This window comes from Saccopteryx leptura, chromosome 12 (assembly GCF_036850995.1).
Source record: "Saccopteryx leptura isolate mSacLep1 chromosome 12, mSacLep1_pri_phased_curated, whole genome shotgun sequence".
Lineage (NCBI taxonomy): Eukaryota > Metazoa > Chordata > Mammalia > Chiroptera > Emballonuridae > Saccopteryx > Saccopteryx leptura.
In genome coordinates, this window is record NC_089514.1 from 17689089 (window position 1) to 17711488 (window position 22400).

At 44.9% G+C, this 22400-nt stretch overlaps 1 protein-coding gene across 4 annotated transcripts in view; it reads left to right on the plus strand.

The window, feature by feature from the left end:
* The first annotated feature begins 2615 nt into the window (after positions 1 to 2615).
* The window catches only part of CDCA7L (cell division cycle associated 7 like), a 46190-nt gene continuing 26405 nt past the window's right edge, over positions 2616 to 22400 (plus strand). For 3 of the 4 annotated variants that reach the window (XM_066354501.1, XM_066354503.1, XM_066354505.1), the window contains exon 1: positions 2617 to 2913. In XM_066354501.1, the coding sequence (XP_066210598.1) occupies positions 2890 to 2913 (24 nt within the window). In that variant the 5' untranslated portion in view covers positions 2617 to 2889. Of the gene's footprint in view, positions 2914 to 22400 lie in introns of all 4 variants that reach the window. The other variant, XM_066354502.1, reaches the window with a different exon arrangement.

The following is a 22400-nucleotide window of genomic DNA, read 5'->3' on the forward strand; positions in this document are numbered from 1 at the left end:
ACAGGATATTAAAATCCCCTGCTTCCTGAGGGATTTCCCTCAACAGAAAAGAACCAAAATGTGACAACAAAACACACCACTATAGAATCAGTTACTAAGTACCACTCAAGTGCATGGGCTTTGCCAGGCAAAGGAAGAGTTTCCAGGTTGCCACTGGAGGACTTAGAGCTGGTTACACACAGCAAATTTCTAAAGCAGGAAGCCTCAGTAGCTACAGGGTTCCAAATAAGAAGTAGGTTACTTTCAGTGCTTTGCAAAATTTGACTGACTTCAAATTTCAGAAAGAATTTGATGAAGCCTACAATAAATTAAAATACAATCACTGGTTCACGGGGTAGCAGTTATACCAATTTTTTTTTTTAACAATTCTGATCAAATAAATTATGCTCTGAGTTTCCTGGCAGCCAAAGGGAATAAAATAAAGAATAAGGGAGCGAATGTTGAATATGGAGGCATAAGGAATGGTTTCCAGTTGGGCAATCTACAGTTGCCATTTACTAGTAGGGTGGCAGGTATTGTTTTTCTTCTATTTCCTTATTTTTAAAAAATATGGATAATAAGCATCTGGAAGAATGTTAGGAGGATTCAAGGAGAGACTGTCTGTGAAAGCAAACTCGAAAGCATAGTAAAAATGAAAGTGGCTATAATCAATAGTTCAGTGGTCTCCAACCTTTTTTGGGCCATGGACTGGTTTAATGTCAGAAAATATTTTCACGGACCGGCCTTTAGGGTGGGACGGATAAATGTATCACGTGACCGAGACAAGTGTCAAGAATAAGTCTTAGATGGATGTAACAGAGGGAATCTGGTCATTTTTTTTTTGTATTTTTCTGAAGCTGGAAACGGGGAGAGACAGTCAGACAGACTCCCGCATGCACCCGACCGAGATCCACCCGGCTCGCCCACCAGGGGCGACGCTCTGCCCACCAGGGGGCGATGCTCTGCCCCTCCGGGGCATCATTCTGCCACGACTAGAGCCACTCTAGCACCCGGGGCAGCGGCCAAGGAGCCATCCCCAGAGCCCGGGCCATCTTTGCTCCAATGGAGCCTTGGCTGCGGGAGGGGAAGAGAGAGACAGAGAGGAAGGAGGGGGGGTGGAGAAGCAAATGGGCGCTTCTCCTATGTACCCTGGCCGGGAATTGAACCCAGGTCCCCTGCACGCCAGGCCGACGCTCTACCTCTGAGCCAACCGGCCAGGGTAGAATCTGGTCATTTTTAAAAAATAAAACATCATTCAGACTTAAATATAAATAAGACGAAAATAATGTAAGTTATTTATTCTTTCTCTGCAGACTGGTACCAAATGGCCCACGGACCGGTACTGGTCCGCGGCCTGGGGGTTGGGGACCACTGGTTTACATTATCCAATAAAAAAAACCCACAAAGCATTTTCTTGAATCAGACAATATTTGATTGTCTTATTACCTTGAGGATCTGACAAGGAGGGCACATAAAACATGTTTGCAGAAGCAAGGAAAGAAGGAAGGAGGGCAGTTCCCAGATGTTTTCTCCTCACACTTGAGTAAATGCTTGGACAAGTTCATTCACTCTTTCAAAAAAGAAATGATGAAAAAGGTCAGATCTCAGCCCGGGGCAGGTGGCTCTCAGTTGGGGCGTCATCTCAGTATGTGGAGGTTGTAGGTTGATCCCCCTCAGGGCACATGTAAGAATCAACCAATGACAGCATGAATAAGTGGAACAACAAATCAATGTCTGTCTTTTTCCTCTCTTAAAATCAATTACAAAAACCCAAAAGATCGGATCCCAACAGCCAAGATACACTGCAGAAGGTCTCCTGAGTACAGTGTTCCCCTATGAACTCAAGAGCCAGGGCTTTCAATTTCAGGACAATATCTACCAACCTCCCTGCAGTACCTATTTCCAGCCTTCCACAATTTCCATCCACTTAATTCTTCATTCTTCCTATCCCTATCCCACGAAGTCTTCCTTGCCCTGTGCCAAATTAAGTCCCCCTATTTTACACCACTATGACATCTATCAGAGCTCCAAATTGACATTTATTTGCAGCCATTTTTTAAGTTCGTTATTATTGAACTTATTATCACCATTATTTGAACTCATTGTTAATTTAATCAAATTTGTTTTTGATGACATTATTATTCCGTACTTACTTGCGTCGCTGTTAACGTTTACATTGTGTAGGTGGCTGGTAACCTACAACACAGCAGAGACCTGTATTTTGTTCAACCATGTGTTCCCAGGCCTAACACATTGCCTGACATGTAGTAGTATTTGGTAATCAGCATGCCTGACCCGTCGAACTCTGTCTAGCAGCGCCGGAGGCCTGTGTGTACAATGGTGGTAGCAAAGGTTGCATCAAGTTTCAGCGGGGTTTGTAACTTTTTGCAAAGTGAACCCTGTAGGGAAATGTTCTGGAGGCAGCACAACTCCGCCCCTTTAAAACAAAACAATACAAGCTCAGAAGCAGCCCAGAGATTGCTGCAGAGGCTCACGCCCAGGTCCTAACTCAGCGTGCCAGCTGGAGGCAGCCACGGGACGGCCCCCTTTCATTTCTCCCGCTCGAAACCCGGCCGGACGGCTCCACTCCCTCCCTCAGCTGTAGGGGGGAGCCCAGCACCCCCATACTGCTAGCCGCCTCGGGCCGGGCCCGTCTGCAGCGCCCTGTCGCGGCGCCTGCTAGACGAAGTTGCCTGGTCACGAAGTTCGGATCTGTGACCCCAGCCTCGCGGTCCAGAGCACGGTGCCGAGTGGGCGGTGCCGCACGCTCCCCCGTCCCGGCGCCGAGTGCGCCCCTCCCCAGCCCGCCGGAGCTTCGGGCGCAGCGCGCGCGGACTGCGTGCGCCCTGCGGGTGGCGAGCCAGGCTCCCGTGGCAGCGTGCTAGGAGGCGGCTGGAGCCCGGTGGAAGCATGGAGTTGGCGACTCGCTCCCAGGTGAGGGTCGGCCGCCGGCCGCAGCCCCGACGCCCCCACGGCCGGCCTCCTTTTGCGCCCGGCCCTCCTGCATGCCTCGGGCTGGAAACGTGGCCCTCGGCTACCCAGTCGGGGCTAGGGTGCTCCCAGTCCGCAAACGCCGGAGTGGGCGCGCCCTGCAGGTGTGCGCAGTGGGTCACGGTTGCTCCAGCCGGACTGGAGGGGCTGGAAGCTTCCGCACTGGGGCTCTGGCCTCTGTCCCGGTGGGTGCCCAGGGGTCGCAGGCCCGGCCGCTGCTGCTCCTGCGAGCCCCAGGAGTGAGTGAATGCATCTGGAGGGGAGGCAGCAGGGGCGCAGTGCTGGTGGAATCCGGGCGAGGGTGGGTGGGGAGCATTCCTGGTGCGCGCCCCACTAATCTGGGCATTGGTATAGAGATAAGGAAGCTTAAGAAAAGCGTCATTTTTCTTACAAAATAAAAATCCAGAGGCAGACCAGTTCAACGTGGCTCGTGGAGTTTTAAAAGAATTTGTACTTGTATCTGTTCTAGAACTTTTGTAAATGTTCTCAAGGAATTTGTAACCACTTGGGACGGGGATGGGGGTGGGGGTGGGGTGTGGGGGGGTAGCAACATTATTAGGCCAAATTAAAAAACCAAAAGCCCCAAGATCCCAAACCGTATACACAGCACGGCCTCAATTAACACGCTAGGGTCTTAAGTAGCTTTTAAAAATCTCATTAACAAACACTTTAGAGTAAGTTACCCTAATTTTCAGTAGGCGCTGGGAATGTGAACGTGGCTTCAGTTTTCTTTCTTTTTAAAAGCTTTTTTCTACATTTTAGTAATGAATATACACCCCACCCCCCGGGTAAGCAGTAAAAACTTTTCAAACGAACTAAAAAAAAACCTTTTAGAATGGGAAGGAAGCAGCTCATGGGAGCCCGAGAGATACTTTGTGTGAGGGGTTGAGTTTTTTTCTTGCTTTTGTGAGCGCCTCTGACTCACTGCTTCCACTTTACCTCCGACTGATGTTTACCTCTTTTCTCCACCTGGGTGCTGGCCTGGGCGCTCAGAGGCTGAAAGTCAACGGGCCCGGGAGGCCAGTGGTGCGTGAGCCCAGGCTGCTGTCACAGCCCAGGTCCCGCGGCAAGTTACTGGGAGAGCCACTAATGGTCGCTTTGGCCATATAGTAGTATATAGTAATTTCAGAAAAGCTTCCTGAACGTGGACATTTGAGAGAGATATGTTGTGATTGTTTATAAGAAAGGGTAATACTTTTAAATTTCTCCAGCAAGGTGAGTTATTAAAAGCAAGGTTAAGAACAGACAGGGTTTGATTTTTATTTTATTTTTGCCATTGGACTTGAGCATATAATTAGGATTCTGTGCTTCTAGGAGGTTTCTCCAATACTTAACCCATTCTGGAAGGAGCTTTGTGCTCCTTGTGAATTTCATCAGGAAATGTATCTTGATAATGTATCGCACCTGCCTGAATCCTGTGCTGCTGGGCTCCCTGCTGGGTTTGCTTCCACCTCTTACTATATACATAGTTCATGCTTAGGGTGTTCACAGTGTCCCAGAAGTGAACCTTTTCCTGTTAAGTAATGAAGCTAAATTTTGGTAACTCTGAAATGTTAAACTGTTTACCATGTGGGAGTAATCCCCAAATTATATCCAAGCTATTATGCATCAGTTAGGGCAAATTACTATATGTAAGATGATCAGGATTTTTTTTGTTTTTCCTTTAATAAAGATCTCCTAATTGGCAGTGCAAATTAAGAGGTGTGTGTGATTTTTTTTTCCCAGTGGAAATGTTCCTGTTGGTCACAATTTAAATGTGAGCAGATTATAGTCTCTTAAATTAGCGGAGAGTGGTTCTATGGGATGGGCGGGGGATGCAGAGAAGTAGTGTTTAATGAACATTCCAGGCACAGCAAGATGTTAATTTAAGTTCGTGTGGTCCTACTCTGTGCCTAGCCTCACAAATAAAGCAGTGTATGAACTGCCTGATGCCGTCTGATGCACGCTGAATAAGGCCCAGCTCAGGGTCCAGTGGGTTTTAATCTTACACACTTAAGTAAAATTTCCATCCCTTGGGAAACGCAGAGGTGGAAGGAGTTTCAGCAAAGCTGCTTCGGTCTGATGCTACGCATAGAGGGAACTAGGCAACAAGAAGAGAAGATATTTAAACGAACTCTTCATTCTTTTCTGGCTTCTGTGTGGGGTTTTTTTGGTTTGGTTTGGTTTGGGTTTTTGTGGGGTTGTTTTTTTTTTGTTTTTGGTTGTGTTTTTTTTTGAGACCTCACCAGTGTGTCAGATTGGATGTCTTCTGACAGTGATCCCACCTCCTGTGGGCTGTAGTGGTTGTTGGGCTGACCACTATGTCTTTGTGATTTCATGGTGAATGAGGACTGGTACCCCAGGCAGGGGTCTGGTTCCCTGACTGACGGGAGCGAGGTGAGGCCACCCCAGCTCCCAGTCGAGAAGCTGGGAGGTCCTGACTGTCACTATGGTCCTTTAACTCTCCCTAGCTCCACGGTGCAGGTGCAGGCTGGGCCCTTAGAGAAGGAAATGTTGCTGAATGTTCTCAGGAACGTGCATGCTATTGAAGAGGGAAAGGGGAATGTGTCTGGCTATTGACCTCATAGCTACAAAATGTGTACCCATCTGATCCTGTGGCTTAAAACTTGTGCCCAGAGTCCCAGAAGCTGGTCAGGGGGAGGGGGAGGCGAGGTCATCTGTGACTTCTTGAGAGGACCGCATAATGATTTGCCACCTTTATAGTTCTGTATTTAAAAGGCCACTTGGTCGTTGTTTCGATGTCCCACTGACTATTTCATCAGTTTTAGATGAGTCTTTACTGCTCAGGAGCAACGTCAGAGAACACAGCAATTCTGACCTGTCAGGGACACAGGACAGAAAACCAGGAGATAATGATTTGACTTTACAAAGTTTATGAATGTTACAGTAAATTAATGAAAAGATCAGTAAGGCCATTTGACTAGAATAGTCCAGGCATGTTCATTTTAAATGGCTCTTCAGAGTTCCTTACCTGTCAGTGCTCTTGTGGAGTTACAGTTTAGAAATTTTGCCTCCAGACACAGTTTTGCTTCATAAAGACATAGCTTTGTCCACCGAAGTGGAATTGATAAAGGCCAGTTAGGGGAAGGAAGGATAAAGATCAGAGAAGGATAGTGGGACCCTTTTCTTTTCTTTCTCTCCTTCCTCCCTTCCTCCCTCCCTCCTTTTCTTCCTTCCTTTTAATGAAAAGCAGTGGTTCCTGAATGTTTTAAAATAGTACCATTGAGGGGCGTATTTGGTAAATTTACTGCAGCTGACACCCAGGAAAGTGTGTCTTCCATAGTAAATGTTAGTGCCCTTTATGTAGTGCAAAAATATGTCCTGGGGCCAGAGATTGCGTTCAAATAATTGATGTCTTCTGCTTGTCTCCTCCCCACTCCTATTATCATCAGCTGATGACAGAGGGCTCCCTGCCTGGCTTAGTCTGTGTATCAGATATTCTTTGAGCACCAACGATGTGCTAGGCATTATGTTAGCTCTGGTGAGAGAAAGTTGGCTCAGTGGTAGAGTGTCAGCCTGGCATGCAGGAGTCCTAGGTTCAATTCCCGGCCAGGGCACACAGGAGAAGCGCCCATCTGCTGCTCCACCCCTTCCCCTCTCCTTCCTCTCTGTCTCTCTCTTCCCCTCCCGCAGCCGAGGCTCCATTGGAGCAAAGATGGCCCGGGCACTGAGGATGGCTCTGTGGCCTCTGCCTCAGGTGCTAGAATGGTTCTGGTTGCAACAGAGCGACGCCCCGGATGGGCAGAGCATCGCCCCCTGGTGGGCATGCGGGGTGGATCCCCGTCCGGCGCATGTGGGAGTCTGTCTGACTGCCTCCCCGTTTCCAGCTTTGGAAAAGTGCAAAAAAAAAAGAAAGGAAGACTGCCTTTTCTGCTGTGGCCAGAGCCCATCTGGCTCCCGCTCTTGGCTGTGGGGGCTTAGGTGGCCTTTGGTTTGGGGAGTGGGGAATGTTGAGAGCCATCCTTCCCAACTCTTCCCCCTCTACCCCCCTACCCAGGGAAACTATCATTTCCTTTATTAAAAAGCAGGCGGTGCTAGGTACTTAGAGTTATCAGAATTAATCCTCACTGTAGTTCTGTAAAGGAGGCCCTTATCTGCATTTTAAAGATAAGGTAAAATTGAGCAATCCACTTCAGACAACCAGCAAGGAAGGCGCTCAGCCAGGATTCTGTCCCCAGAGCCACTGCCTGACTGGCCACTGGACTCAAGGGGACCTTGGCAGGTTACCAAGTTTTCACTGAAATAATCTTAGGAGCACTGAAGACATTTGCCCAGTGTGGTGCTGCTGAGATGATCAAGGACACACCAAGTATAATCTATTTAAGTGTAAGGGGTGTCAGTCAGCACTTCTGCTTTTTTCGGGGTACCTTTGCTGCTCCCTCTAACTAGGAGCACTGGGGTGTGAACAGTAAGTTAGCTGGTCTACTTCTTTCCTAGGAACGGGCCAGATTATGCTTTGGACAGGATTCCTTAGATGCTGCCTGCAAATGTCAGCTTCGAACTGTGAATAAGATCCACAAAGCTTTTACATAAAAATAATTTTTATGTGAATTTTGTATTGCGTCTGGGTGTCGTTTTCTAAATATTTTCCACCGAGGGGCTCTGTCCAGTCACCCTTTTTGTGTAACTTCTCCGTTTGATTGCTATTTGAATTCTTCCTCTAGCACCTTCAGCACTGGTTTTCTCAGTAGGTTGGAGTCCTTATCAGTACTATCTAGTAAAAGGGTTGTGCCTGATTTTCAATGGAGGGAACCTGTGACACGTTGTTGTTTTTTAAGGCATTTCCCTTCTTGCTGCGTTGTATTGGCTGAGAGAAAGTAGGTTTTGGTCAGGTTAGAATCCTGGGCTCGTGATCACTGATGTGAAACAGTGACCTTTTCTTTAGGGACTTAGAGCCCCTAGCGAAACGTTTTATTTCTCCTTGGGGGAAAGTGGAGAGTCATTGTAGAGGTACGTTCTTTTCCACCATCAAGTCTGCCTGGAATCCCCACCCCCACCCCAAATCCGTGACTGTGCTCGCCGGGACATTGTGGGAGGGCCTGCGGCCGTCCTGGAATTCCAGCGAGGTGCTTGTGGCCAGGGAAGGCAGGGTACTGTGCCGGGCGGGCGGCTCTCATACGGCGATGAATCACGGCTGAGAAAGAGCTGCTTTCTTCGGTCTTGCTTATTTGAACTATAAATCCTCTCCTAGGTAGCATTCCTGTGTGTTAGATGTCTTAACAGGCAGACTGGGTTCACCCAGAGTGATTTCTGAGACCTAAAACAATGGACGTCTGATCTGGGTGCTGGTTCTAACGGGCGGGTGCAGCTTGTAAACTTCGCCAGGCTCTGCACTTCAGCTGGGCGCACTTTCCTGGTTGAATGTTGTTGCACTTAACCCCTTGGCAAAAAGGCATTTTGAATCCCTAAGTATGAGTTCTAAAGCCTGTGCTTTAGGATAGCCCAGGCTACCAGGTGTATGGGTGGCAAGTTCCCAGGTGTCTTGTGTCCTGCCACTTGTACCATTATCCTCAGGACTGGGTGTGGTCCACCGACCCCCTCTGCTGTCCCCCCCCCAGGTGCCATAATGCAGCATTTGGTTTGGGCAGCCCCCTTCTCTGCGTCTCCCCTCTCCTCCAGGAGAGCCCTGGGCCCTGTTGAGTGGCTTGCATTTGTGAGTGAGCTCTGGCATTTGGTCTTTTGTTATCCCCCTCTCCGCCTCCCCCCCCCCCCCCCCCCCCCCCGGCTGGCAGACACGACTCAAATCCCTGGAGCAGACCACAAGGCTAATATCCTGATGTGTGAAGGGCCTGGTGTTAGGTGTTCGTTGAATTTTTAAATTTATTAAGTAAAAAAAAAATTTTTTATTGATCTTAAAGAAAGAGAGAGAAACATCGATCTGTTGTTCACTTATTTGTACATTCATTTCATTGACTCTTGTGTGTGCCCTGAGCGAGGATGGCCCCACACACAGCCTTGGCTTATCCTAAGGACAGTGCTCCCACCAGCTGAGCCATCTGGGAAGGGCTGTTGGAATTTTTTTTAAAGATAGTTTGGGGCTGTTAGTGTGTAGGGAGTGAAAGTCTGAGTTATGGCAGACTGGATGTCTGTCATCAGACTTCTCGACTTGTTCCGCTGAGCAAACGCACGGGCCATTTCATGCCCAGAGGCGTTGGTGCCCCACCTGCCCAGGCACGGGACTTTCCTCATCAATCTCTGGTTTTCTCTTTAGAAGTCAGGCCTGTTTTGCATTCTTTTCCATGAGACATTTAAATATTTTAATACAAAAATGCTATTTTATATTACTCTTCTAGGAAGAAAATTCCCCTCCCTGCCCCAGCTGGGGCCCCCCGAGCCCTCTGGCTGTCACTGAGCTCCCCAGGTTGAGAGGCATGAGACTGCCAAGCCTGAAATTTAGAAATCATACCTGTAATAAATCCTGAAAGAGAGAAGATGGCTACCTCCCCCATCCCCCTTCACAGTGTCTTTTTATGTAAGGCTCCAGGACTCTGGGGGCACTTAGATGGGGGGGGGGGCTTCAGTTGATATTGAAACCCCTGGGAATATTTATTATTGTAAAATGGCTAGTGCCTTCATTTTGTTCTCCATTAGCATTGGCTTAAGGTGGAAAGTTAAGGGGGAAAAAGTGTATTTAAAATCATTGTTTATTCTCTTTCTCTTTTTTTTCCCTGATGATTGGTGCTGGGCATTTTTTCATTTGGGGAGTTTTTAAAATTAAAGTTTTTAGTTATAATTGAGGTCAGTGAGGCCTCATTTAAACTTTCCCGCTCATTTAGCCTCTGGCCTCTTACATAGGCTCCCCTTATCTGACTTAAAAAAAAAAAAAGCAGCCCTGGCCGGTTGGCTCAGTGGTAGAGCATCGGCCTGGCATGTGGAGGTCCCGGGTTCGATTCCCGGCCAGGGCACACAGGAGAGGCACCCATCTGCTTCTCCACCCCTCCCCCTCTCCTTCCTCTCTGTCTCTCTCTTCCCCTCCTGCAGCCAGGGCTCCATTGGAGCAAAGGATGGCCCAGGCGCTGGGGATGGCTCCTTGGCCTCTGCCCCAGGCGCTAGAATGGCTCTGGTGGTGACAGAGTGATGCCCCGGATGGGCAGAGCATCGCCCCCTGGTGGGCGTGCCGGGTGGATCCCGGTTGGGCGCATGCGGGAGTCTGTCTGACTGCCTCCCCGTTTCCAGCTTCAGAAAAATACAAAAAAAAAAAAAAAGCTTCCTTCTGTTTTCCTACACTTCTAGCTTAAAAAGAAAAGCTCACAGAAAAGAGCATCTGGCCTGATCAGGCGGTGGCGCAGGGGATAGAGCGTTGAACTGGGATGCAGAAGACCCAGGTTCGAGACCCTGAGGTCGCCAGTTTAAGCACAGGCTCATCTGGTTTGAGCAAAGCTCACCAGCTTGGACTCAAGGTCGCTGGCTTGAGCAAGGGGTTACTCGGTCTGCTGAAGGCCCGTGGTCAAGGCACATATGAGAAAGCAATCAATGAACAACTAAGGTGTCGCAACGAAAAACTGATGATTGATGCTTCTCATCTCTCTCTCTTCCTGTCTGTCCCTATCTATCTCTCTCTCTGACTCTGTAAAAAAAAAAAAAAAAAAAAAAGCAAGTAAAATCTTTAAAAAATAAAAAGAGCATCTGGTTTTTCTCGTGACAGTCGTGGGACTGAGTGTGTCCTCTTCCCTGGCTGTAATTAGGGACCGAGGAAGCACACACTCGCAGGGAGCGTGTATGTTCACTCCGGCACACGGCCAGGAGCCAAGTGGTGTCAGCCGCCCACGCGGGCCGCCATCCCAGTGACTGTTCGGGCACGTTTTCCACTCGTTGGGCGCACGTGTGTCAGGAGGATCCCTGTGTGGAGGCTCCAGGGCTGGGCTGTGGCGTGAAGAGCCTCCCCCCGCCCCCACTTCCGGCAGCATGCAGATCGGCTCAGCACTTGCCTGTGTGGAGCACAGGGGCACCCACCTCTGCCAGATGGGCACTTTCTGTCTCGATGTGCTTCAGACATTTTTTTAAAACCTTCAGTTATAGCTGACATATACAGTATTATATCCATTTTAGGTATGCAGTGTAGTGATTTGACATGTTTATACCTTAAGAAGTGATCCCTCAAAGTCCAGGACCCACCTGGCACCGTCCGTAGTTATTACAGTGTTACTGACTGTGCGCCCTGCACATCCCTGTGACTGGTTCTCCCACTGTGCCCCCACTGCAAGTCCCCCTCCAGGCCAGCTCGTCCTGCAGCCCTGTGGATGCGGCTGATCTCGAGACCCCTAGTGGTCTTCCTGCCCACCACCCCCCAGCTGGGTCGGGGCCCCTCGGGATTCCTCAGCGTTCACGTTCAGGACACCACATTGAGATTGTGGGAAGGTCGTCTGGCGCCCGCTACCACTAATCTGACTCGTCCCTCATCGGATTCCTTAGCGAGGTGCCCAGCACATGTTGGTACTATTTCAGTCTTCTTAATAATTTTTATATTTTATCTTTTTTTTTTTAGTGATGGAGAGAGAGACAGAGATAGGAAGGGAGAGATGAGAAGCATCAACTTGCATTTGCATCACTTTAATTGTTCATGGATTGCTTCTCAAATGTGCTTTTAATGGAGGGAGGGGGCTCTAGCCAAGCCAGTGACCCCTTACTCAAGCCAGTGACCTTGGGCTCAAGCTGGTGACTCCGTACTCAATCTGGTGAGCCTCCACTCAAGCCTGTGACCTCAAGCTTCAAACTTGGGACCTCAGCGTCCCAGGTCAGCGCTCTATCCACTGAGCCACCACCAGCCAAGCTTAATAACTTTTCATTATAACCATGAACGTAGTATCTTCTGCTTCACAGAAAGAACGCTCCCCAGCCAGAGTTGGAAGTCATCAGAGCTTTTATGCAATTGTTCTCATACACCTTCTGGGTCCATGGGAGGAATGCGTTTTCCTGGTCCTTGAAATGGGCAAGGCTGTTGGACGCGCTTTGGCTGGTGAAATGTGAGCAGAAGTGTTGTGTCTCACTTCTAGGAGGAGTTCTTTAAACGCCAGAGGAGCATCCCTGACCTGTCTCATGTCCTCTGTGTCTATCAGTGTTCCCGCTAGTGGGAGCTGTCAGCCGGGTTCTGCATGAGGACGGGCTCCAGTGGAGGAGTGTGGAGGGGTTCACCCTGCTGGCTCAGAGCAGTCCTAGGAAGAAGAAAGACGCCGTTTGTTTTAAGCTTTTGTGACTTGGAGTGGCTTGCTGCTGCTTTATAACCTGTTCCAGCCTGACAGACACACAAGGGCATAGGGAGGTAACAGAAACTACCTATGTAAAGGTGATGTACCTCACACCATGTGGTGTTATTTTGGTTTTTAGGGTAATTGGGTGAGGGGAGTGCTCCTGTTCGTGATCTGGAGTTCAGGGGTGAGAAATGCCCTGTGGGGCAGGAGAATCCCACGGGGCAGTGCCGTCTTTGTATCCAAAACCCCAACAGCGTCCTGTTGAGTAACACCGAGAGCGACTTGTCCGATTTGATAATCAGTCTCTCAGCATCCAGAGACATCCTAACACTGGCTTCCCAGTTCTTGTCTGCTGCCCTTTCTGGAGAAGGAAGTTACCCAGCACTTCCCAAGTGGTTTGACTCACTTCTTTCTCGGGACCTCTGCCAAAATCTGGTTCCTCGGCTACTCGTTTAAGTAGCTCTTCTAAGTTCTAGACTCATGCATGTCTGTACGTTTCTCCCCACTTATATTTTCTCTGAAAAATAACAGATTATTTTGCCTTTGCCCCTTTTATTTTACTATGGTAAAGTATATATAAAATACACCATGTTAGTGGTGTTTAAGTGTGCAATTCAGTGGCATAGAGTCACACTGTAGTGCACCCATCACCACCATCCATTTCATTATCCTAAATTGAACTGTACCCGTTAAAGTTTACACTTAGCTCCCCGTTCCTCCCCGACCCCCAGCCCTAATATCCACCATTCCACTTCCTGTCTATGAATTTGATCATTCCAGATACCTCCTATAAGTTACTTGGAATCATATTGTATTGGAATCATACTAGATTTGTCCTTTCTTACCGGCCTTGTTTCATGTAGCGTAATGTTTTCATTTAGCATAATGTTGTTAAGGTTCTTCTGTTTTAACATGTATCAGAATTTCATTCTTTTTAAAAGCTGAAAAATAATGCATTGTGTGAACGTATACATCGTGTTTTGTTTATCCATTCATTCATCCGTGGATACTTGGGCTATTTCCAACGTTTTGGCTGTTGTGCATAATGCTGCTATAAACGTTGGTGTGAAATATCTGTTTGAATCTCTGCTTTCAATACTTTTGGACATATACATACTTAAAAGTGGAGTTACTGGGTCGTGTGGTAACTCTATGCTTAACTTGTTGAGGAATCACCATAGTTGCCAAAGTGCTGTTCTGTTTTACATTCCCACCAACAGTTCACAAGGCTCCTCATTTCTTTCTTCACATGCTCACCAACACTTATGTTCTGTGTTATTGACAATGGCCATCCTAACCGGTGTGAAGAGGTGTCTCACTATGGTTTTGAGTTGCATTTCCCTAATGATGAGTGATGCTGAACATCTTTTCATGTGCTTATTGGCCACCTGTGTATCTTTGGAGAAATGTCTATTTAAACCCTTTGCTTATTTTTCAGTTGGTATTGTTGTTGAGCTGTAGGAGTTCTTTATATATTCTGAATATTAATATCCCTTATCAGCTACCCGATTTTCACTCTCTTGAGAGTGTTCTTGGATACACGAAAGTTTTTAATTTTGATGAGGTCGAATTTATCTTTTTTTCTATTGTTGCCTATGCTGTTGGTTTCATATCCAAGAATTCATTGCCAAATCCAGTGTCATGAAATTTTCTTTCTATGTTTTCATCTAAGAGCTCTGTGTTTTTAGCTCTTACATTTAGGTCTGATACATTTTGAGGTTTTTTTGTAGATGGTGTTAAGTAAGGATCCAACTTCAACCTTTTGCATATAGAGATCCAGTTTTTCCTACATCATTTGTCAAAAATCATTTGATCATATATGCAAAGGTTTATTTCTGAGTGATCTGTTTTATTGCCCTGGTCTAGATGTCTGCCTTTGCTAGGACCGTACTTTTTGTAGTACTGTAGCTTTGCAGTAAGTATTAAAATTAGTAAACACAAGTCCTTCAACATGGTTTTTTCTTTTTCGAGATTGTTTTGGTTATTCAGGGATGCTTGAGATTCCAAATGAATATTAGAAATGGCTTTTATATTTCTGTAAAAAATATTGCTGGTATTTTGATAGCGATAGCATTAGATCTATAGATAGTTTTGGGTAGTGTCGTGTTAACAGTGTTGTCTTCCAATCCATGAACATTTGATGTCTTTCTGATTACAGTTGACCTTTGAACAACCCAGGTGTGAACTGCATGAGTTCACTTACATGCAGATTGTTTTTTCAGTCAACCCAAACCTATGTTGTTCAACAGTCGTTTTTTGCTTTGGTGTCAGGATAACCCTGGTTTCATAGAATGAATTAAGAAATATTCTCTCTTCACTTTTTTTTTTTAAAGAGTTTGAGAAGGATTGATGTTAATTCTTTTTTAAATGTTAAATAGAATAGAATTCACCGCTGAAGCCATCTGGTCCTGGGATTACTTGGCTGGGAGGTTTATAAATACTGAATCGAATCCTTACTAGTTAGAAGTCTTTTCAGATTTCTTCTTTATGTTTCAGTGTTGGAAGGTATTTCTGTTTCTAGGAATCTGTTCATTTCCCTTAGATAACCCAATTTGTTGGCATTCAATTGTTCATAGTACTCTTCTGTCATCCTGATTTCTGTGAAGTTGGTAGTAATATCCCTGCTTTATTACAGTAATATGGATTGATTTCTCTCTTTTTTTTTAGTTGATCTAGCTAAAGTTTGTCATTCTTTTCGATATTTTCAAAGAACCAACTTTTATATTGATTTTGTTTTATTTATCTCCGTGATAATTTATTACTTCCTTCCTTCTGCTATCTTTGGGTTTAGTTTGTTGTACTTTTTCTAGTTCCTTATGTAAATTGTTTGCTGGTTTGAGATATTTCTTCTTTTTTAAATATATATAAGTGTTTATAGCTCTGAATTTTCCCCATAGTGTTGCTTTCTCTGCATCCCATATGTTTTGGTCCATTTTGTTTTGTTTGGTACATTTTGTTTCACATTCCACCTATTTGTGTTTGTTTTGAGCGCATTTTCTGATTTCCCTGGTGATTTCCTCTTTGACACATTCATTGTTTAAGAGTGTGTTTGGCCCTGGCAGGTTGGCTCAGTGGTAGAGCGTCGGCCTGGTGTGCAGGGGACCCGGGTTCGATTCCCGGCCAGGGCACACAGGAGAAGTGCCCATCTGCTTCTCCACCCCTCCCCCTCTCCTTCCTCTCTGTCTCTCTCTTCCCCTCCCGCAGCCAAGGCTCCATTGGAGCAAAGATGGCCCCGGCGCTGGGGATGGCTCCTTGGCCTCTGCCCCAGGCGCTAGAGTGGCTCTGGTCTCGACAGAGCGACGCCCCGGAGGGGCAGAGCATCGCCCCCTGGTGGGCAGAGCGTTGCACCTGGTGGGCGTGCCGGGTGGATCCTGGTGGGGTGCATGCGGGAGTCTGTCTGACTGTCTCTCCCCGTTTCCAGCTTCAGAAAAATACAAAAAAGAAAAAAAAGAAAAGAGTGTGTTTGGCTTCCACGTGTGTGTGAAAATTTCAGTTTTCTTTCTGTTGATTTCTAGTTTTATTCCATTGTAACTGGAAAAGACAGCTGTGTGATTTCAGTAATTTTAAATAAATTCTGTCTTGTGTTGTGGCCTAACAGATGATGTCTTGGAATTTCCCACATGCTCCTGAGGAAAATGTAATACAGTTGTTGGTTGGAGGGTTCTATAGAAGTCTGGTAGTTCTACCTGCTTTCTTGTTCACTTTCTCTGTTTCCTTGTTGATCTTCTGTCTGGTTCTGTTCGTTATTGAAAGTGGTGTATTAAAATACCTAACTATTGTAGAAATAACTTTCACTTTTTAGTCATAATGTTTGCTGCATTTATTTTGGAGTTTTGATGTTTGGTGCATGTGTAGTTATAATTGTATTATCTTCTTGGCGAATTGACCCTTTTTTCAATATAAAAGAGGGTCTTACCTTCAGTTTGTAAAAAATACAGCATCTGTGAAGTGCAGTAAAACAGGGTATCTTTGTATTGAATACTTTGTCTGATACTAGTGTGGCCATGCCCTCTCTTGGGGTTACCATTTGTATTGAACCTTTTTTTCTGCAGTTTCACATTGCACCTGTTTATATTTTTAGATCTGAAGTCTCTTGTAGACAACAGATAGTTGGATTCCCCCCTTTTTTTAAAATCTATTTTTCTAATCTGTTATTTTTTGATTGTAGACTTTAATCCCTTTGCATTTAAAGCAATTACTGATAGGGGGGAACTTAACTTTTGCCATTTTGTTTTTGGTTTTGTATGTCTGATAGCTTTTTTTGACCTGCATTTATTCTATTAGCACCTACCTTTTTTTTTTTTTTTTTTTTTTTTGTATTTTGCTGATTTCTGTATAGTGACATGTTTTGGTTCTCTTTTTGCTTTATGTATTCTATAGGTATTTTCTCTGTATTTACAGTGCAGATTATATATAACTGTCTAAAATTAAAAGCGTAATTTGAATGACACTGATTTAACTTAAATGGCATACAAAAACTCCTGTATAGCTGTCCCTCACTTGTCTTACTGATGTCACAGATGACATCTATGCATTGCGAACCCACTAACATAGATTCATAAATATTTTTTTTTCATCCTGTAGAAAATAAAGCATGGAGTTATGAACCAAATTTATAATGATACAGGTTTTTATATTTGTGTGTTTACCTAAACTTGAGGACTTTATATTTTCAAATGGTTTTGAGTTACTCTCTAGGGTCCTTTCATTTCAACCTAAGGACTTCCTTTGGGATTTCTTGTCAGGCGGTTCTGGTAGCAATGAACTCGGTCAGCTTTTGTTTATCTGGTATTGTCTTAATTTCTCCCTCATTTTTGAAGGACGGTTTTGCCAGATACAGAAGTCTTGGTTGACAATTTTATCTTTCAGCTTTTAAACAGGTCCTCTCACTGTCTTCAGGAATCTAAGGTTCTGCTCTGCAGTCAGCTGATAAATTTATTGAAGACCACTTGTATATAATGAGTTTCTTTTCTCTTGCTGCTTTCAAGATTGCCTTTGGCTTTCAACAGTTTGATTAAAATGTGTCTCAGTGTGGGTCTCTTGGGCTTGTCACACTTGGAGTTCATTGAGCTTCTTGGATTTCTGTATTTGTGTATTTCATCAAATTTGGGAAGTATTCAGCCATTATTTTGTCAAATAATTTGTGATTTCTGTTTTCTGCTGCCTCAATCTAATTTTAAACCCCTTTAGTGTAATTTTCAATTCAGTTTTTGTGTACTTTCAACTCTAGAATTTGTCTTTTTTAAAAATAAAATATCTTTTTGTTGATTATACCGGTTTGTGTGAGTGTGTGTGTGTGATTTTTTTTTTTTTTAGGTGAGAAGAGGGGAGATAGTGAGGCAGATTTCCGTATGTGCCCCACCTGAGATCCATCTGGCAATCTCATCTGGGGCCGATGCTTGAGTACCGAACTATTTTTAGTACCTGAGACCGACATGCTCAGACCAGCCAAACTATCCTCAACACCCTGGGCTGATGCTAGAACCAGTCAAGCCACTGGCTGTAGGAAGGTAAGAGGAGAGAAGGGGAAGAGAAGCAAATGGTCGCTTCTGCTTTGTGTGCTGACCAGGACTCAAACCGGGATGTCCAAATGCTGGGCTGATGATCTCTCAATTGAGCCACTGCCCAGGGACTATAAATCACATTCTTGATTTACTTTAGTTCTTTGTATTTTCTGTTTGCTTTTCTGGTCATGATTAGGCAGTTGTTTTTTTGTCTATGAAGTCCACAGTCTTCTGTGCTTCCTCAGGCATGGTTTCTACCCATTTATTTTGTTCCTTTGAATGGGTCATATTCTTGTCTCTTTGTGTGTATGCCTTTGATCTTTTGTTGAAAGTTGGGTGTTTGAGAAAACAGCCACCTTTATAAGTCTTGAACTGAAAGGCTGGCTGTGTGCCAGGGAAGTCATTCATTGGCTAGCTGGGCGTGCTCTGAGCTAGAATGCTTATGGTCTTCTTTGGTCTCTTCTGAGCCCATGTCTAGCCTATATGTGTGTGTAGCTTTCTCAGTTCCTTCATATGCATAACTCCTTTTGAGTGTCTTAATTTCCCAAGGAGTTTTACCCAAGCTTCTCTTTGGGGCTTTTGATGGTCTATTGTATTCATTCATGCATAAATTCCTGTCCAGGGCACCTGCAGATCTGTTAGTCCTCGGCTGTGACTGAGTTAGGTGAGACAGGGACCAGTCCTTCAGCTAGCGTGTTGCAGCCAACATCTGCTTTTCTCCCTCCAGTTCAAGGGAACTGGGAACAGCCACAGCGTCCCCCAGACCAGAACTGTAATGTAGAGAGAAGGTAGGGCAAGAGTGAGTGAAAATACCACAGAATTTCCTGCTATTTTGCAAGTGACTCTTTCTTGATTGGGCATGTTCTTGGTTTCCAAAGGCTTTTGATTGTTTTCCAGAACTCCCATAAGATTAGTTTATAGTGTTTCTGGGTTTTAGTGTCTCCTTGGGGAATTGAAGGCTTGGAGCTTCCCAGTTCACCATGTTGCTGATATTGCTCCCTGATTACTTATTTGATAAGTTTTCCAGTGCTTGTAAAATACAGGGGGGAAACATTAACAATGATCAGTAAGAGCATGTATTGAGTGTTTATTGTGCAGCAGGAATTCTGGTGAGCCCTCTACATGTATTGTCTTATTTGATCCTCAACTTCTGGGCGGAGCTGTGGATGGAAACAAGGCAGTCTGAATTTTAAAAGAACTCTTTGCTACTCTGCTAACTTTCATTGTCTCACTATTCAGAAATTGTCACTGTTAATATTCTTCTTTTTTTTAAATTATTTTTATTTATTTATTCATTTTAAAGGAGGGAGGGGGAGAGAGAGAGAGAGAGAGAGAGAGAAGGGGGAAGGAGCAGGAAGCATCAACTCCCATATGTGCCTTGACCAGGTAAGCCCAGGGTTTTGAACCAGCGACCTCAGCATTCCAGGTCGAAGCTTGATCCACTGTGCCACCACAGGTCAGGCCCTGTTAATATTCTTCTTACGTGTAGCCTTACAGTTCGTTTCCATTGCATAACACCACCTATGTATGACAGTACTGTTTATACATTCAATAAAACGCTTTGATTTATTTGTTATTATATATTATTTATTCAACAAATGTGTGTGTTTCTACTCTATGCTAGCCTCTGGCTACAGTGATGGGTGAACCAAAGCCCCAGTCCTCATGGCTTAATTGTCGTGGGAGAGACAGACAATAAATGTGTAACATTTTTAAAAAATTACATAATGCTGGATAATAAATGAGCTGAATTTAATAAAGTAGGGTGAAGGTCTAGAAGAGGTAGCTCTTCTTGGGGTACCACTGAAGGAAGAGTGGTCAGGAGAGGCAGGCCTTGCTGACGAGGAGACCTTAGAGTAGGGACCCCCGAGAGTAAAGAGAGCGTTTGTCTTTGGAAGGGCAAGGGCCCTGAGGCAGGAAATGTTTGGTCCCTTCAAGAAACAGCAAAGGGAATGTTGTGATTGGAGGGCATTGAACAGAGAATGGAAAGCAAATAAGTTTCAGAGTGAGCCATGGTGGGAATGTAGGGTTTTACTCTTCAGTGTGATAGGAAGCCAGCCAGCCCGGAGCAGGGGAGTAGCAATATAATTCGGAAGGCTCCCCAACTGCTATTTGGAGACAGGCCTGTAGAGGGAGCTCTGGGAAGCACTTTACCATGTGCCTGGCGTGGTGCTCAGTGCTGACAAGACTGACCAGTTGTTATCCTGGTAAGGACCTGCATTCTATGTTATTTGAAGTATTGAAAAACCAGTTGCCTACTTTTATATAATTATAAGCAAATTGAACAGTGGGATAAACAAGACTTTCCATCATTAATAATGAGTTTATAGACTTTAAAACATATTTAAGTTCATATAACATCAAATTAGGCATTTGAAAGTGAACAATTCAGCATGAAGGACGTCCTTTCATGTTGTATAACTGCCGCCTCTGTCTAGTCCAAAATATTTTATCACTGTGGAGGAGAGACTGTTCTGTGAGGTGACGGCTGTTTGTCTGCAAGCCGGCCCCGGGAGAGAAGGGAGGTTGCATTCCCCAAACCCACCTTAGAGACCTCTGATCGTAATCACTAACATAAATCAGCGCCCTCCCTTGCCTGATGGGATGCACTGATTCCCGACCAGGCCTTGTCCTGACTTGGTCAAGCATGTCCAGTAACTTCCTGTACCGGGTAGCATTCATATACCAGTTAGTACTTGTGACGACACCATCCTTCCGTCACCTGGCCACATGCCCCGCCCCCATTTCATTCTTTGGTGCCTGCCAAGCGGCAAGGAGGTTCTGTTTGGTTTCGCAGCCACCCAAGACATGCTTTTTATATACTGCTCACAAAAATTAGGGGGTATTTCAAAATGAATATGAAGCGATAAAAAAGAAGCATTTGATTTTTTTTTTATTAAACAAGAACATGAGAAAAACAAATGACAGCTCAATGAAAGTTTAACTATGCAAATGAGATGCAAAACCAGCTTTTATTTCATTGGTGAAAATACGCTCTGCAAAAGGATGAAAGTACTGGAGTATCTGCACGTTCCCTGATCCCCTAATTTTGAAGAGCAGTTGTGTAAGTTCCCCTTAAGCTCTGATCATTACCCGAGTGGAGTAGGCAGCCTTCTCCTTCCATCTTTCCCTGCCCTCTGCTTAGGTAGCTGATTTTCAGGAGGTCAGGCTTCAGTTTCGGGCTTTCCCCGGGGTCTCTAACAGTGACCCTGAAAGGAAACCCTGTATCTGTCAAGCAGTTGCTCCTTGTTTTTTCTTCCTCCAGCCCCTGGCAACCACTGATCTGCTTTGGGCCTCTGGCTTGATCTCTTTTGGATATTTCACCTCCATGGAATCATACAGTCTGTGACCTTTTGCGTCTGGCTTCTCTTAGCTTAATGTCTTCAGGTTTTTACCTACATTGTGGCATGGATTAAATACTTCTTTTCTTTTTATGGCTGAGTAATATTCCACTGTATATACCCAGTTTTTTAATCCATTTATCTGTGATGGACATTGGGTTGTTTCCAACTTTTGGCTATTGTGAAGAGTGCTGCTGTGAACATGAATGTGCATATATTTGTTCAAAACACCTGTTTTCAGTTCTTTTGGTTATAAACCTAAGAGTGGAAGGGCTGGTAAAAGTGTTTGACTTTTCAAAGAACTGACAAACTATTGTCCACAGCAGCTGGGCCATTTTACATTCCCACCAGCCATGAATAGGTGTTCTAACTTCTCTACATCTTTGCCAACACTCCCTTTGCCCCCCCCCCATTATTTTTTGGATTAAAGCCATCCTAGAGAATGTGAGGTGGTATCTTGTGCTTTTGATACATTTCCCTAATGAATAATGTTGTTCAACATCGTCTCATGTACTCGTCCATTTGTATATCTTCTTTGAGAAATGTTTATCAAGTCATCTGCTCATTTTTAAAAATTTTTTGTTGTTGCATTGTATAAGATTTTTGTATATTCTCTGTACCAGTACTAGTTGTATGCTTTACAAACATTTCTCCCATTCTATAGGTTGTCTTTTCACGTTCTTGACAATGTCCTGTGATGAAAAGATATTTTTAGTTTTGATAAAGTCCAGTTTTGTCTGTATGTGTCTTTTGTTGCTCCTGCTTCTGGTGACATAGTGGAGTTTAGGTTTTTTGATTGAGTTAAATACTGAATGCTAATTAACGTAGTTACTTTTATCAAGAAACAACACTTTCCTGCTTCGATCGTCAGGAATGTCTTATGGGGGTGTTCACAAGTTGTGTGCCCTTGATTGAGCAAGTCTAGGCAGAGGTCTGCCCCTCTGTGGAATGGGGGAGAGGCGTGCCAGCTGCTGGGCGAGGTCCTGTCACTCTCCGATAATTCTTTATTTTATGAACCTCTTAACAGTTAACAGTTCTCATACTCCTTCACTGAGTTGACCCACATTTTCTGGCAGTCTTTACATCTCAGTGTATATACGCAGCCCCCTCTTAACTGGCTGTCCTATTTTGGATACAGATGACCAGATTTTGTTTTGAAACCTTCCTTTTGTTTCCCCACAAGTTCTGTGTCAGAGTGTTTGCCTCGTCACGTCCTCCGCCATTACCGAGTGTGCCCTTAAACACGGACAGACCCGTCGGATCTGTCTGGATTTCTGTTTCTGTCTTTGCTGAAGGAGCTTGAAGACTTGTGAAATGTTTTTAGCTTCTTCTGAGTTCCCTTTTCAGTGCATTTCTTTGTCTTACCTGTCTTATCTGTGCGGCTCTTGCTTGGTACA